The 18782-nt window shown below is 42.9% G+C and overlaps 1 protein-coding gene across 1 annotated transcript in view; it reads right to left on the reverse strand.

Annotated features, from left to right (window-relative positions):
• Nucleotides 1–317: 317 nt before the first annotated feature.
• The window catches only part of LOC311361416 (guanine nucleotide exchange factor VAV3-like), a 50862-nt gene continuing 32397 nt past the window's right edge, over nt 318–18782 (reverse strand). Inside the window, exons 24-27 of the mRNA XM_084481583.1 lie at nt 11680–11767; nt 10710–10839; nt 2429–2577; nt 318–1544 (exon numbers count right to left, since the gene is read on the reverse strand). Of these exons, the coding sequence (XP_084337709.1) occupies nt 1503–1544; nt 2429–2577; nt 10710–10839; nt 11680–11767 (409 nt within the window). The 3' untranslated portion in view covers nt 318–1502. The remainder of the gene's footprint in view (nt 1545–2428; nt 2578–10709; nt 10840–11679; nt 11768–18782) is intronic.

Below are 18782 nucleotides of genomic sequence, written 5' to 3' on the forward strand. Positions count from 1 at the left end.
TTTCCATTAGGCTTACACACTGACTTCTATCTCTCGATCTACAGCTCGGAATGGTCTTGGTTGAGCCAATGCACAGCAAACTAGAGTCAGCATACATCTGTAGACTCAACAGGGAAAGCTGACAAGCAAAGCATGCTGAGGCAAGATGTAATTGCAAAAGGAAGAATATTTAATTTCACCTTTTCATAACTTGAATTACCTAAATCTCTTTTAGTAAATTATAAAACTTCCGACCAGTCCATCATTTTGCACACACCGTCCGATGCAACATTGGGAAGGTTGTGGTCTATGGGCCTACCAATAAGTTAAATTCACAATATAACAATAGTTTAATGCATAATACATAATGATGGTCATTAGGATAATTATGTAAAATAGCATGCTGTTAGGAGATAGCATCATTGTCTTTGTGCTCCGTTGCAGTGCAGTGAACATCTATTACATCAACATTAGATCATTCCATTCAAAGCGCAAAATAGTCGAGGTTAACGCAAACCAATGCAAAATATAATACAAATAAATGTCGCCTTCCTCTTTTCATTAGCATGAATAGTTTAGAAATGAGGTTGGCAGGGAGGGGGGCAACAACACATGCTAGGCTGGATATTGAATTTGCACTGTTCAATTTTACCACTTTGAATTTCAAGCCAGACACATCGTTGTATAAAATACCCCCCAAACATACCAGTTTATAAGATAAGCACAAAAGCCCACTGTGAATATTGCAGCAATGACAATGAGACTGTGTACCGTAATAAATAATGGGTGCTGCTTCTGCATTGCTATTACATCCTTAACCCCGCAGGGGGGAGAGAGGGGAGAGACAAGCAGCATAGCGACTGTTCCTGGAGACTGTTCCCCTGGCTGCCGGGCAGAACTCCTGCCTGCACCGACATGTTGGTCAACGGCCGGTCCATACGCACACACACACACATCGACTCTGCACCATATTAATAATATTAATATTAATATATAATACATATATAATAATACAAATAATACAAGCTCAGATTGATGCGCTTTGTTTAAGGTCAGCCAGATTCAGGTGGGGGTGGAGCTATACCTTTCCTCTCTTGAGTAAATCAGCCTCACGGGGCACTGAACTGGACAGGCGGCAGCTATGCTCCTGAAATATTCATACACCGACTGGACTGGGCTAAGACTCATGTGAGGTGTGGGGTGCAGCACTGGGGAAATGGCCTGGACTGCGGCTGGGAGATCCAGGTGTAGGCGTGTGAGCGGGGGGGTGGGGGGAAGGTTCCAGGGTAAGGCTCATGCCCTCTTTGGTGCACCAGGGTACCCATCTCAGAATCCCACTCGGGACTGGAAGAAGATCCGGCCGGGGTCGCAGGTATGGCCGGAGATAACGGGGCCACCACAGCTTTGCTCGGTCTGCTTGCAAGTAGAGTGGTCCCTGAGTGGCCCCCCGGGCGGCAAGGGCAACATCAGCGGCCACACATGGTCACAGGGCGAGGAGACGAGGCGAGGGAACGTCGACCGTCTCATTCCTCCTCTTCCACGTAGGTAGAAGGGAACCAGCCCACCTGCAACGGCAAAGACAGAGACCGTGTTCCCATTGGCTCACTGGCTCTCTGATTCCCCATGTAGGGAACTCTGCATATTACACTACTTATGGAATAAGGATAGGAGGAATTGACACTAATCATGCACTGGAAATCCATCGGCGTGACGTGTATGGGTCGCATAAACCATCCGACACGTGTTAGAAGTCAACCCTGTGACCGCTCATTTGCATAAATAACCCATGTGTGTCAGACCCTGTATTGGATGAATCATGTGATGCATCATGGGACATAATGCTGAGAAAGCTGTGCATCAGGTGTACACTTCTTTGACAGTGCATTATGGGTATTAAGCAGTGCACTATGTATGGTCCCAGATTTGTACAACCACCCTTTGGACAACACTACAGATTGATGACACCCTAAGTAGTGCACTATGTAGGGCATTAGTGGACCAAATAACATCATGATCATACACAATATACATACAATAGCAAAAAGCCACGTGTTTACTAATATCAGACGCTTTAATCCAATATGACTAACACTGAATTCAGACTCATGTCGATGAAGGAGTAAATAGGGGTAAGTAGGGGTAATCTTGCTCTAGGATACCATGCGGGTCAGACCACGGACGTCAGGGTTGACTAGCCAGAACCTTTCAGATGTGAGTCTCTAACCACAGCTAGACAATCCTGCCGCATAGACACATTTGTGATGAATATGAATATAAATACAAGTCATATAAAGTACGGCAGAAGATAAAAGATACGAAAACCTTCCATTCCACATATAGAGAGTGAGAAAAGTAGGCCAGCGTATCCATAAATAAACAGGTGTTGTGCGGCAGCATAGGCTGCAGGTCTGTGGTGCCGCCTCGAGAGAAGCAGCCGAAAGGCACCCACCCGGCCGTCGATGTCCCCTCTCCACCACCCGTTGGACATCTTGGAGTAGATCCTCACCACGTCGCCCTCCACCAGGGACAGCTCGCGGGTGTCCCTGGAGCTGAAGTCGTAGCGGGCCACCGCCGTGCCCACCACCCTGGGGGAGAAGACTGGGGGGGGCGGTGGGAGGCAGGGACGGCACCAGGGAGGAAAATTGGGGGAAGGAAAAAGGGGAAAAGTTTCCTTAAAGGTGACATATTATACCACCAGGTGTGAGTGTGATTAGCCGTTACATGCCGTTTTGAAAATCTGCCTCCTCTGACATCACAAGTGGGCGTGTCCACCTAGATGTGTGCTGGATAGATCAGTCTACCAGCCTACCCAGTGGACTGTAGCAAACGTTGCTCATCTCTCCGTCATACATCTAGGTGGACACTCCAGGTTTTCAAAACGGCTTGTAACGGCTAATCACACTCACACCTGGTGAGCAAATTAAGTTTGCTGTCGCCAACAAAATACAGAGTTATTACTAATGCAAGGAAAGTCGCTTTTGGGACTGTATGAAGTCGCCTTAGGCATTGATGAATGTATTCAACTGAAAAACATGACAGTATCCAATGTACTAAAATACTATAGTAGGTTGGTACACTATGTTCACACGTCGACACACGTATGAAATCTGTGTATTTTGCCTCATTGTTAAAATATTGTTAGACCATACAAGTTCCATTTTTCATGTTCAAGGGTTCAAGCAGTAGGTCCAGCAGGCATATGTTTTTATCATCCGTGAGAATGGATGAGAGTATCACGCATGGAATACAGCCTTGTAGGTGGCGCAAAGTGTACAAGGACACCGATACATATGCGTTGAATGCACATACAGACACAATTAAACAAAACATCCTTGTTGTGCAAACACAAACACAAACACACACACTCACAACTGTACAAGATACACAGCAGAACAATGATCCACACAGACACACACTAAAAACACGCAGCACGTGCAAACGCACATGCACCCACGCGCTTATGACTGTCGTTTGTCTGAGCGATATTATGAAGAGGACGGGAGTGCCATCGCTCCATGGATCACAGCGGACGTGGGCGTGCGGCAAAGACAACACACCAAGGCCAAATGAAAGGCGCAGGGTGGGATAGGGAGGAAAAACAATATATATATACAGCGAGAGATAACAGAGGAAGGAAGAGAAGGTGGTTATAGCTGTACCTGACCAGAAAGGAGAAGTGCAGGGAGGTACAAAGCCAGAGCCTCTGGCAGGATCTGCAAGAGACGATGGAGTGAGCGACGGGGGGCCAGGCCACGGCGGCAGTAGAGAGGGGGAGAGAGAGAGACATACAGAGAGACAGTGAGACGTACAGATCCAGAGAGAGAGAACATAAGAGCGGTAAACACAAAGTTTGAAATGGGAAGAGGGAGCGATGCTGAGAAGAAGAGGAGAGGGATAGTTTGCAAAGTTAGACAACAAACCCCAAAAGTATCATGTGGGAGTGTGAGGAATAGAGATGTTCGCCCGTTTTTTCCCGAACAAATAACTATTAGCTCCATCTTTTCCACTGGAGGAAGACGGAGCACCATACACCAGAGGTTGAGCTTATATTTTTTAAATGACGCAGAGCATCCTCAGCCTAATGGCTGCAACATATTATGAATTTCAAATAAAAATAGTAAATTAAGGGTATTTAATATTTTTTTTACCAAAAGGGGCCACAAGCTTGTCCCCCGTACCCAGATTCAATACATGCAGCAGACACACCAGGTGGCACATTACACACACATCCATAGTTATTTTACCTAGAGCCCGACAAGTACACGGGACAGACAGTACATATAAATATAAATGAATCACACCAACACAAATATTGTTCAGGTATACACAGTGAAATCCATATCCACACACTCGGTCACACGGTCAGGATAAACACGGCAGAGAGGCTTTCTGTTGGCTTTGTGAGGACATTAAGTTTGATCGGTCTTGATGGATTTTCCATGGTTCTGCTTTCTGTGATTGTTTTCTCTTCTTTTCATTACGATTTCCTCGCTGCTGTATTTATTTTTTTATTATGATTATTGTTGATCTATTTCTCCATTAATTTCTCGTATCATTTTTTTTTCTTCAGGCATATGCACATATTGTGTTCCCCCTAATGGGTTCAGTGCTGGCGCCAGGCTCAATCCCAGCATGCACTGGGGTCTGTCAAGACGTTCTAAAGGAGAGTGCAGGCGATGACAGTGAATGGCAGCAGCACCGTGCCTACAGAGCCTCTGGTTGAGGCGCTCCAGAAACTTGGCACGCTTGAAGATGAGCCGTCGCTAAAGGAAGCGAGCGTAGGGGGGGTAGTTTCGTATTTCCAGCAGATACATCGGCGCCACCGCCCACTTTGTTCAGTCGCGTGTTGGTTTGACTGTTTACGCTGTTAACCCACAGCACCCGGGCTGCGACGAGTTCCGCTCTCCAGCTGCCTCCTGCCTTTATAACCTTTTTTTCCCCCCCAATAACTTTCTTTGTATTTTTTGGTTGTTTATTCCGTCCCCCCCAGTAACCAAACAGCGCCCTGCCCCCCCCTCCCTGCCCCATCCCCTGTCAGACCAATGCCAGTTCCCCCCCCCCCCCCCCCCCCCCAGGTGTGTGTCAGCAGGCAGCTGTCATATGGCCGTCTCCAACGGCAACCAGAGTGAAATGTCATGTCCTGTCAGCAACGCCGGGGCGCGCTGTGCTGCGCGCGGACGCCCGACGGTGCTGGGCCTCGGGCAATGAGGACCTAGCAGGAGCCACTCGGCACAGCCCGGCGGCGCTTCGTGGGGCTCTTTCTCAAGTCGATTTTACTCCCTCTCCCACCCCCACCCTCCCTCCGTCACTCCACCTCTTTCCCATAACTGTTTCTTTATTCCCTCTCTATTTATATCACCACTTACCAACTTAGCGTTGTGGATATGCACCTTCCTTTATCTCCCTTCCCGGCTGTGTTTACTGGTACATTTGCCATCTGTCCTCCTACCCTTTTGCCCATGTGTGAGTTCAGATCTATTGACGACATCACCGTAGTCCTCCTCCTCTTTGTCTCATCCACATTTCCTCCTTATCCCCCCCCCCCATCCCTTCCTCCCTCTCTCTCTCTCCCTCCTCATATCTTCCTCTCTCCCCTATCTCTCTCTCTCTCTGTCTATCAGAGCGACAGAGCATCTGTTGGGTGTCTCTGAGGGCCGGCGATGAGGTGAGTAAAAGTGGAGAAAGGTGCAACAGGACAAAGACTTTATTGCATGAGATCGAAACAACAACTGTTTGTTTGTTCAAAATGGAGTACAGCAAAATCAATACTCTTGGTGGCACTGTGTAGGTTAGCAACCAGTCGCTATGCAGGGTATTTTAATAAAACTATTGGAAAACACCCACTGAGCTCACTACATCCTACACTGTACACTCAAAGGACCAACACCAATCCGGTGTATAGCCGGCTATTAACGTTACTGTCAGTAACAGTTACTGGAAGTCTGCAAGTCATTTGCTTTGACTCCCGCTCGTTATGGACATTCACGTTATCTATGTTATCTGCTACCATGCTATCATGATGGGTTGTAAGATCGTAATCAACCCAGAATCGTAATCAACCCCTACAAAATTTTTTATTAAAGGCAATATATTTGACATTTGTGAATTTTACACTTAAACCTCACTCTGTTATAGGATCATTACACTGATGTGCATTTCCATAAATCTCCGAAATCCATTGAACTATCTAACTCTGTTAATAAATGGGATCAAAATGATGGTTTTAAAATAAAACTTACTCAAACTGTAAAATTAAAGCAAATCTTGTTATGATTATTAATTTGGAAAACGGCTCATCGATGAATTTTATGCAAAAAATGCGTTGTCACACTTTAATAATTATTTGTTTATATATAAATATATATATAAATAATATTGAATAAGCTTAAAACCCAATTTGTTAAATACATTTTGTTGTAATAATTGTGTTACTAGTTGCTACGTTGACGTCAGTCATTTTTGGTTCCTGTCATTGCTAGGCTACTGCCAACACCTGCCAACACACCAAAAAAAAATTTAGGCTGTAGCAGTCTGCTACCAAAAAGGAGGCGTGTAAAGGTTTCCCCCGACCGGAAGCCTCCAAAGTACAGGAATACTTCCCAGTAGCAGACAACAAAATGACTGTTTGTTTGTGGTCTCTATGGCAGAATCTCTAAGGCATTTCACAGCAGCACTGCCGCAATGCAGGAACAACAGAGACTACCGTTTCTCAACATAAGATAAGACGCACTTCTGTGTAGCTCCTTAATTGTAGTGTTTTCATGTTCTTGAAATGAATTACCAATGCTAACCCCCCCCATTGTTTCTCAATATGACACAGTGTGAAAATAATTGATGACAAATAGTGAAAAATTGCTCTGTATTTAGATTGTGAAACAGATGGACACAGCAAACAAACGCAAAAATTTGTCAAGCTTATGAAATATTTAAAACTTAATTGTGTGGTTACCAAACACAATTTTATCCTCCTTGTCATTGCATTCTGAACACACACATATATATATATATATATATATATATATATAATTTATTTATAAACAGAGTAGCAGAAACTTCAAGTATGTCTTTCCAGGGAGACAAAACACACAAATGCAGCAAACAGCACTGGGGAAATTATATTCAACACTTATGCGGCGCTAAATATTTCTCACGTGTCTCTTATGCCAAAAGTGGAGCTGTCGTGGTATTATAAGACACAGTTTACACTTGAGGGTCTGGTAACTAACCAAGCGCTCTGTCAGCATGAATTCCTAATGTATTCAGGGACGTTCCTGTTCCACTTCTTCGACAGGGAGGATATAGCCAGTAATCACAAACGGAAATATGCCACCAGAACAGACAGAAGAACAGACACTCCTGAGCTGTAGCTTGGCTGCTTTTTATTCTCTTCACGAATATGGACCGAGATCAGTGTTACAGTCGGTTGTTTTTTGGAAAATCTTTACTTTAGTTGAGTTCTTTTCTTCTTTCACTTTTACTTTACTACATACATTTCTTATACATTTCATTATTTTGTAATTGTCAATTTACTGCAAAATAAAATCAGAAATAATTGTCTATGGATTACCATATCAGTCTTTTTAGCGTGTTGTGTAAGTGTGTGGAAAAACTGCCAATCTTAGACTTGAGGCACAACAAACCGAAATTACATTCTCTGGATAATCACAATTGCATGACCGTAAGCTACAGTCAAAAGCAGCAGTGTGAACGAGTCCTCCTCATCCACTAGTGGATGACAACTGACAACTGTCAAGACACAAGGATATTGGTGCACTGGGCGTCAAGACACAGCCGCCCTCGTAGAGTCAGGAGGGCAAAGATTATTTCTAACTGGTCTGATATTATCGGGCCCAGCTTGCGTAATCTGCTTAACTTTTTGGCTTTATCCACCTCCCTGAAAAATAAGACTGATTAAATGTAGCAATTTTAAGGAAATATATTTGACCTTTGAGCAGTCCAGTAGAAATGACTGTGCCATTCAATTAGGAGGTGTTGAAAATATATCTCACAGACCTCATTCCCGTATACATGAGTGGACGGGGTCCCACAAGATTTTTCAGAGAAGGTGCAGAGAATAAAATAGTAGAGTCTTCATGTGTGGAAATTTGATGTTCCCAAATGCCAACTGTAGACCACGACGGCAAGGCAAGACTGATCTTCAGGACCAATCACGTAGCCCTTTTTTTAGCCCTTTTAAGCACATTGTAGCCCTTTTCCACCAAATTAGCTCTGGTTCATAAACCATTTCTGTTCCGGATTCTTGTTACCGTGGCGCTATCTAGCGATCCAGCCTTCTTTTCCACCAGTTCTGAGCGGAACCATACTAATCAAGGATGCGTCATCAACGGAGAGCATTGCCCAATGCTCACCGGAAGTAAACAGTTGTAGCACACTCTCTTTTTTTTTATCATCTTTCGAACCTGAAGAATATGACACTCCCACTTGGTTCATGTGGCGGCATGTGGCTCAGGACGTAGAGCAGATTGGCTGGTAATCAGAAGGTTGCTAGTTCAGTCCTCGGCTCCAGTGTCCATGAGCGGGTAGGCTGTCACCTTGCGTGGCTGACACCGCCGTCGGTGTGTGAATGTGTGCATGAATGAGTGATTGTTAGGCAATATTGTAAAGCTGTTTGAGTGGCGACTGGTCGAAAAGCGCTGTATAAATGCAGTTCATTCACACTTAAGAAGGGAAACCTGACGTTTTCAAAAAAAGATATATACAAATATATATATATATACATATACAGTATATATATATATATATATATATCTAGCTGTCAGTTAAACGCGTTATTAACAGGTTAGCTATTTTTTTTTACTTCTTTTTTTTTACCCTTTCATTGATGGACACTCAGTGCATTTACATGACACTCAAGAAAGTCGATTTATTGGCTTAGTCCAACTATGATTGGATTACTAAGATGCATGTATACACCTTAGTCGAGCTATACTCGAATCGAATTGACTTACTCATAGTCGAGTTAAGACCCCTAGATAATGCGATTCATAGTCGAGCTAAGCGTGCATGTAGCCAATCGAATTGGCTTATGCGTTGATTTGCGTTCTGCGCATGCTCGAGACCTTTTCCCGGGGCTGTGAGCCGGAAGTAGAAGGAGACGATAGTCTTGTTGTTGTTGTTGTCGCCGCCGTCGGATAAGGGATAACGAGAAACTGCGATTTATTTAAAAAGGTGGCGCAGAAGATGGAGGAAGCCGGTGAATGTAGTTACCCCCTATAAGAATTGTGTCCCGGCCGCGGGAGCGCGCATGGCATGCATTCATTAAAGGTGGAAGCACACGGACACTACGCTTCCATTTCACCCAAGGCTGAATTAAAAGTACATGTTTTCTAAATGTGGGTCATCAACGAGGTTGCAAAGTAGTAACTTCGGGCACATCTGTCAAAATAAATGTTTTTTTTCTCCCGACGTGTTTTACGATCTTTATTCATTCCTTGCGATGCGGCGAGGAATGCCGTATACGGACGGGCGGCGAAGGGGCTGCTCCGGTGGGTGAAGCAGACAGCAGACAGCTGTCAACTAACTTTGGGTCGGCGATTTATCTAAAAAGCTGGCGCAGAAGATGGAGGAAGCCGGTGTCGTGCCAATGTAGTTACCCCCTATAAGGAGTGTATCATCATCAACGTGCATTCAGTAGACACTACGCTTCGATTTAACCCAAGGCTGAATTAAAAGTCCATGTTTTTCTAAATGTTTGTCATCAACGAGGTTGTAAAATAACTACGATCTTTATTAATTCAATGCGCCATGGCCGAACTGACGGGGGTATTCTCTGATATTATGAATCTTGACTGCGTCGGGTTCTCCGACTCTCTGGTACTTCCACAACAAGTAAAGACTCCTAGTCGGGTTTATCTCGCCCATGGGGAAAAGGAATTGGGGGAAAGTAACTTTGGCTTTGACTCTCTGAAGTCCAGATTGAAACGCGACATGGAGGAGAAAGCGATGTTTCAGCAGACAGCTGTCAGTTCACTTCGGGTCTATATCATTTCTCCGACGCTCCATTGTTCCGACCTCTCGGTCGTATGCGGACTGCTCCGCCGGCAGAGCAGCCGGAGGAGTCGGCATATGACCGAGAGGTCGGAACAATGGAGCGTCAGAGAAATGATATAGACCCGAAGTGAACTGACAGCTGTCTGCTGAAACATCGCTTTCTCAAATGAGTTTGTTGTTGCTGGTGACGTAAAGAGGTCAACCGGTGGCTCTATTACCACTAGTTGAAATGGGCACAGCGCCACCTATCGTACCGGGGCATGACACGCTTCAGCCAATGAATCGATTTACTCACCGCCATGTATACGCGGACAATTGCAGTTGTCCAATTGAGGAGCATAATCGAGCTATGGCTTTAATCGAATTAAGCTGTGCATGTAAACGTACTGACTGTTAGTGAGAGATGATTTGCTCCAAGTGAGAATATTAGTGTGAAATTGAACACTACAGTATATGGCAATGTTGTTTTCAATAAAAAAACATTTGCACAAAGCAAGCCGATCCACTTTTCCATGTTGATAAGAGGATAAGAAAAAATAATGGGGCAAAAAGAAATCAACATTTAAAATAGATAAAAATGTGTGAATAATTGAGATTAATCGTGAGTTAACTATGACATTAATGCGATTAATCGCGATTAAATATTTTAATCATTTGACAGCACTAATATATATAAATATAATCAACAATACAGAGAGAGAGAGCTTCAGGGGACTCACCGTTGGAGACCTGGGGGAGGGGCCTGGCCGCGTCCCCATTGGTCAGCCCCCTGAAGGGCACCTGCAGCGTGGTGTCCAGGCTCCTGAAGCCCTCCCTCAGAGAGTTGTCCTTGTAGTGCTCCACCAGATCCTGCAAACACACACACACAAAATAAAACTTTAATCGATCACCCATCTAACTTGCACAAACCACCAACCTAAGCCTGTATTAGCCCAATATACTTTGACATTACAGGACTGACGACACATCTAAATAAACAATTAAGAACACAAAGACCTCGGTTACACAGTTGTTTCAAAGTAACTTTTCATCATCCTATCACACCAGGACACGTTAACTGTCAAGTCTGGACAGGCCCGGATTGGATCTTGATCACATTTTGATACAATAAGGTGGTCAGTCACCAATTCTGATCAGATCGCATAGTTGAGGACAGGTCATTGTTGTAAATTTTGTCGAAGGCGTCAGGGACTCAGCAAGCCACTAACGTTTGCCGATGCATGACGGCGCCTGATAGTCAAGGCTTTTGTTTATTTAATGCAATTTTTTAACAGAAAGAACGTAAGGGTCTCTCTTCCGTCCATCGCCATTTCAGCAGATTTGGGATAGGGAAATGCAAACAGGGATCCGGCCACAGAGTTTGCATTCAAGTTCTCAGTTTGGACGTCGGACCTGGGTTCCAATCATAAAAGTCACATTGAACCAGCAAGTTGAAGCGAGGCTAAACACATAATGCTACTTCATGAGCCAATTTCCATCCCAGGTGCAGTTCATGAAAAAAGATATTTCTGGAGATGGCATGGCAACTTTATTGCGATGCTTTACAAAACTCTCTTCGGTCCTCAAAACAAGCTCAATTGTCTCAAACGCCCTCTATTCCCTTGGACTGCAGTTTTCAAGAACCGTGATGTCAGCGACGTTGGTTTCTGTTGGGGGGGAAAAAATCTGGAGTGGGTTCAGAACCATTACCAGCAGGGACTTGAACAGGCGAGCCTCGGCGATGTAGAAGCAGCCCTCCTTGGTCAGGATCTTAATGTGCTTGACTTCATCGTTGAACCTGTGGAGGATGAATAAGACATGGGGCTGCTAATCAACTATACATGCCTTCCCTTCAGGCCTGTCACTACGGTGAGCCATCAAGCACCAGCACTGAAGGCCCACACTGACACGGACGGTGCTGATGCAAGCAACTCTCCCCCAGCTACCAGACCGTCGGGCTGATTTCCCACGCCACTGGAAACGACCCTTCATTTGCACAAATCATTTGATAAACACTCAATGTTGTTTTCTTACTTTTATTTTCTTACCATACCTGCTAACTTCAACTCTTTCATATGCATTACAAGTATACCTTCTTAGTATACCTGCAGTTTCACCTAACTATACCAAGAGGTTTAGTAAACCATCAGCCTCACCTGTTTACTATAGGCTACCTACAATTTACCATCTTACACACCATCAGCCTCACCTCTTTACTCTACATACAACTTTACCATCTTACTACACCATTAGCCTCACCTTTACCTATGAATCCATGGTGGTGTGTTTCCCTGCTGCCCTTTCCCCGCTCTTCTAACAAACAATTATCCCCCACCACATAACACACACACACACAGGGCAAGTCAACACAAACATTAGATGATTAAGTTAAAGCTTTTAATGACTAATTCACAAACTCAATTAATGCAGGTACGTTATCAACTCATGCCATGGCCAAATTAAATTAAGCCAGCTAATGTAATTTAGAAGAGCAACAGGAAACCGTGGCCTGTGTGCGGCTCACAGAAAGTGCTGCAGAGTCGGCCTACTGTACAGTATACACGCCACCTGTCTTGCATTATGATAATATGTGCAAATCACTATCGAGACAGAAGCTCATCATAAATCTGCTCCAGCGCTGTATAATGGATGAGGAGGGGAAAGGGGGGGTTCAAAATGTGGCCGTGTTGCAAATCTACTTATGCATTATAAATATACGTAGAGTAATACATTATTGATGTGTGTCCGGCTATATGTCAGCCGGCACATCAAGATAGATTAGCCATGTTTGGCTGAAGGCCGAGTCCATGGCCGGATTAGCATGGGCCCTTATTGGCGGGAATGTAGAGAGTGGGTTGGCACTGTGGGAATGTTCGGTTGCTCTGTGTTTAAAAAGTCTACAACAAAAAGTAAATGAGAATATAAATGTCTTTGTCTCAATAATAATAATTAAAAAAAACGCTTAATAAACCGTCTCTAGCATCTGACTTGTTAACCAATTGCTTGGTTCCCAGGTGGTTAATTAAGAACCAACTGAATTAGAAAATGTATTGAAAAATTATACATTATGCAACAGAAAATACCATACATAACACAGATCATGACACAAGAAATGTGGTATTAAGATCAGTTATCTTAATATTATTCACACTTCATTGTTTTCATTCCCAACCAGATAACAGCATAATACTCAGATATGGATTATTCATGCCCATAGATACAGGCTTTGTTTACATGCTGTCAAACTGGAGTAGAACATTAGAGACTTGAGGAAAGATATATGCCAGGGAATTGCCGAAACCAAATCAGTATGCAAATCCACATGCAAAAGGTATTTACAAATATGGACGTTGCCATGGAATTTACCCCAGTCCCCAGTGCACCAGAAGAGCACACTTTCTCTAGATGGTCCCCTTAGTGAATGGTTCCCTAATTGGAAATTGCTTGCAATCCACAATGGCACAGAACATATTAGGCCACCTGACTTGCATGTTGCTGGAATTGAAGATTGTTAATAATTAATGGATTCTAGTGGTGTCATCAAATATGTCTCTTATACAGGACAAGAGCAAGACCAGATAATGGTAGAACACCCTCTCAGCACTCGTAAAGCTTAGAATATGTGTGTATTCTGGGTGCCTGTTTTTTATGTGATTGTTACGCCACTAAATGGTGATTGAGTAAATCTGAGTACCATTTACCTTCTTTGAATGCACTAATGTTCTAAGCAATGTTGCCTAGTTCATCTCATTTAAATCTAATAGTGTATTGCCTGCTCAGAACAAGCCTATTCGGAACGAACCATTGTCAAGAAGATCGTAGGACAAACGTAGTTAGATAGAGCTAGATTAAATAGCGAACGGGAGAAATCAACTAGCTGCTGTCAATGCAAACAGCTAGCTTTTTGGGAATGGTGTATTTAGCTATTCAGGACAAGGCAGTCCAAAATAGCTTCAGAAGAAAGTTGCACCGCTGATACTAGAAATATTTAAGTTAATTTGCAATTCGCAAATATGTTCAATATTTATAACTTAACGTAATACCAACCATTAATCAAGTAATCATAATATAAGCCATTGCGGCAAAAGCAAAGGTGGGGTGGTCCACCCCACAGCTTGTGGAGTTTAAAAATATCCCCAAAAAACAATTGCAAAAGCCATGAACGTCGTCCTCCATGTTTTTTTACAGTAAGGTCACATTACACTAACAGAGATTAATACTGTCTCTATTGAGACAGTATTAAACGAACTGGACGGTATATTTTCACTTAAAGAACAAACGACTGCAGCTTTTGTTGAGAAAAAATATGTTTTTCTGTCGCTCAATGCTGCATCACCCTTTCAGTTGCTATGATTGGTTGTAGGCCTATCCAATTGTTCCAAACTACTTTGCAATTCGTCTGACAATGGCAGGCTAATGTGTAATATCTTCATTGAGTTTAGCTGGACAGAAACACACATTCTGTTCGGCATATTTAGAGATTCCTTTTTTTGGGTGGGTTGTAAGGAAACTAGAATGATTTAAATGTAGTTTATTCCACCCGATTCATTGGACTGTCACAAATGCACAGAGGTGGAACAACATTTTTTCAACCTGAAACACTGAAGAGTGTGACCGAAACTAAAAAGTTCAAAGAACAAAACAAATCCAACTAACGTTGAGAGGGGGAGGGAAAGTCTTTAATCTCTGCCAAAACCAGGACCATTTAAGAGAAAGGAACGTCATACTCCTTAACTCCTCTTCAAACCCCTTGGCTGGAACATTGTGAGGGCGCAGGTAGACACATGCCTGCGAATGCCTTTATCCTGTCTGTAAAAGTCATTTTGCGCTCTTCTTGAAATCCCATGGGTGGATTGCTGTCTGCCTCGGTGGCAAAGACATTGAATGTGGCGTTCAGGTCTTCTGCTGAAATTTCTTAAACAAAACACATTATTATTATTATTTATACGTTTACTTTTGCATAAGTAAGTTTTAATTGCATAAGTAGCCCAATTTTACTTCAATATTGCAATTCAGGCCGACTACAGCAGGTGATGCACTCAACTCCAATTGCCACAAGCCATGTCTCCCACTGGAAGCAGCCTCCTCCTACTCCTGCTCTCTCCTGTTGCTTTTTGGATTTCTCAAGTGATATGACTTCATGTTCTTTATAAAATAAATCAAAAAGAAAAGTATGAAGCAGCAATTCCTTGTTCAGATGCACAAATGGCAAAACCAAGATTTTCCACTTTGTCCGTCAAATACTCTGGTGTACTGTGGTGCAGGAATGGGGCTACAATTTTGCCATAGATTTTGCATACTCATCCTCATCCAGCTCAGAATCTACAAAGGTTGCAGAGTCAAATCTTGTTAGCTCAGGAATCTGGCCACACATTAGCATGTAGAGCACCTTGTTGAGACCTCTGATGCATGGTCTATTGTGAATAATGGATAACGCAATCAGTTTACCAGCTGTATAATACTTATGGTCTCCTAGTGCTTTGAGGTCATAGGCAAAATACAGATGGCCTGGTTTCTCCTGAAATACCCCCTCCCTAAAAATTATAAAATTCATAGTTTAATCAAATCAGTGTTGAATCACATTTACTTATGAATTTACCAAACAAAAAATCCTTGGACCCCTTTAGTCCTCTGGCATCTTGGCCAGAAACACAATGTCCGGAATCTTGTGCCAATCGACATAGCTCTGTGAGAATGCAGACCATCTTCCTGCAACCTTGGCTATGTTGATGTGAATGTCCACATTGTATCACAGAAAGTGTTTATGATTTGACAATTTCAGTGTCATTCCAAAAGGTGTGTTTTATTTTTTTAAATGACACACAATTGGAGATGAGATGCCTTACTCATGTCCTCTTGATTAAAGCTTCTTACTGGAACCAAGAGAAGACCTCTTCTAAGTCATCTGAGTCCAAATCAACTAATTGGAACTCGTCACCATGTCCAACAAACACAAAAACATAGACGTTGGATATGTTTTTTACAATGATAGATGATGATTTGGTTCAAGGTAAGCAAATCATTTAGTGGAAACTTCCAAGTACAGGTCAACATAATGAAAATAGGCAAAGTGGCAGATCAGAAAAAAAGTACTTCACAGAATCACAAATCAAGAATGCAGATGTAAGTTTACAATACACAGAAAGATCAGACAAACAGCCTCAAGGTTGAAGCAAAGCATAAGCAGAAGCAGTTGCAAAAAAAGAATTGAAAGGCAGCCTGGGGCTACATTCCAATCCTATTTTCATATTTCTATTGCTTACGCTTTCGCTTCAACCTCGAGGGTTGAGCATGAGGAAATGTGTGGTGTCAGCTGTTCCAAATTGGAGCCGGCCCTGCTGTTTCTGTGTCATTAAATGCTTGATGAACTCGGCCAATAACAACCTTCAGACTTCAGACTTGTAGCCATTTGAGCATTGAGTGTGAGGGAGGTAGTCTAAAGGTCTCTCTACACGCTTCCTGGCAAGGATATACTGATGTATCCTTGATCAGAAATCATCTGTTAACAATGTCAAGATCGAGGGTTTTGACAATGCTTGAATCAGACGGCAGACTAAATGTCTAATCTAGATGTAGCTGTGAAAACATCACACTGTATCTGCACATAGCAGGCAGTGGTGTGTTGAACCAGTGCACACTTACACACAAGCACACATACAAGCTAGCAATTGCACATCAAAATAAATAACTAATACTTACACTTTGCAGGCCAATCCCATGGAAAGTTATCCAAAGATATCCTCCTCCTCACTAAATATCGTATACGTCCTCTTCGTAGCTTTGAAAAATATTTCCAACGCTTGTTCTGTATTGTACCTTCTTTATGGCAGTACACCTTATTTGTGTATAATTGTCTCTTTTACAAACTCCAAAAGTGTATACTGTTCAACGAGTAGATCAACTTACTTAAACTGTAAGCAAACTTATACAGATTTTCCAGAAAGGCAAATTTTACACATTGATTTGGGAAATATGTCTGTTAGTCCTATGTTAATATGTATGTTATTTTGCAAGTGCTCCACTTAGCAATGTTAAATTAATCTATTAATTTGAACGTTTTAAAAGGAACAATTGGGCTTCATCACATCTGTCTCCTAGCTGAAAAAAAACATCACATTACAACTTAAGTATCTCATTTGATCCAGTTAGTTTGCCTCTTTCTTAATTATTTTGACATTTATTTGTAGTTGATTTGACACACTGCTGTGACTAACATCTCACTGCTGAAATGCCAAAATATCAACAAAGTGATATTGTCAGAATAGAACAGTGGCATATTTTAGAGACCTTCAAAAGGAAATGAAAAGCCTTGTTTGAACATTTTCCTTAAAATATTTACAAAATATTTGAACTTGAAATGGGTTCCAAATCAACCCGAACACAATAGGAGGGTTAACGTGCGTTAACAGAAGATTAAACCGGGGAATAAAGGACACTTGGAACAAAGGACCCTGCGAACATAGGTCCTTGGGAACTAAGGCCTTGGCCGACCAATAGGCCAAACATGAGGACAGAAATGAGGACAGAGCCCCATGCAGCTGTTTCTCACAGGTTGCTTGGAGGAGCAGAGACGCAATACTATGGCAATGCAGGAACTCTTTATCTCCAGAGCTGCATAGGCAGGAGAGGAGAGGGTTCAGGCTGAACACCCATCAGGAGATGCAGAGATGCCAGCATACGCCAACATCTATTTTTCCTAACTAAAATATTAAAATGTTTGCTTGTATTGCTATGTATGTCCGTTATGGCCGTTATTATCCCTGGAAGGAGGGATCTCCCACTCTTCGTCCTTCGAGAGATTTCCTCCATCTCAAGATTAAGCCCTTTGAGACACTAACTGTAATTAAGGGCTATACAATTACAATGCATTTAAATTTTATGAAGGGACTGAGGAGCCTTTTGTCAAAGAGGAGCACCTTTGGGTAACTGGCCTGGGAGAGTGGTGTTCAAGGCTACACCCCCACGAAGGCATTTACATTTACATTTAGCAGACGCTTTTATCCAAAGCAACTTACAATAAGCACATTTGTCAGAAGATAAAGAAACAACAATATATAAGGAGAGCGTCTTGGAATTGAATTGATCCATGATGTTATTGCAGAGTCTAATAAAAAAAATGTCAGCTACATTAGCTCAAGAGACATGAGAGCAGGAACAAGACAAATCTGCAGGCTCATGTTTTATTTGCTCTGGCATATGCGTCAGGCCCCTATCCCATCAGCCAGATTTCAAGGAGACCTGGCCCAGGTTGGGCCAATCACAACCCTTTATTTAATACGGGGCGGGTCTGATACGTTGACTGTACAGAGGAGTTTCATAAACAACCAAGATGGTTGCCGCTGACGTGTCCCGTTCATTGCTCTGATCGGTCGTAGGTCTATCCAATTGGGTCCAGAGGTGTTTTGGTTAGCACCCGTTGATAAATCGGAAAAAAAATGGAAATCGGAAACTTAACAGAGAGGTTCCAGACTAATACGCGTTTGTGATTTTGTCTGGTGATGTCAGGCTAGTGCATCCCCTCAACCAAGGTACAATATTACACACACACACACATTTTCACACACAGACCATTTGCCAGCCTGACTTGTATCACCTCATTGCTAAGCTGTGTTATCTCCCCTCCCCATCCAGTAAAGAGATGTTGGACAGGCAATTAGGAGGAGCTAAGAGGAGCCCAGCACATCAAAGCCTTGAACCAACGATGGCGGGCTTCCACCCACCCCAAACTGGGGCTTGAATGGATAGGGCTAATTATGTTTATAGGAAAATAGCAGTTGGGCCCTTGGACATGTTAATCTCTCCGGGCATTCACA

Source organism: Micromesistius poutassou (assembly GCF_964030765.1).
Source record: "Micromesistius poutassou genome assembly, chromosome: 16".
Classification (NCBI taxonomy): domain Eukaryota; kingdom Metazoa; phylum Chordata; class Actinopteri; order Gadiformes; family Gadidae; genus Micromesistius; species Micromesistius poutassou.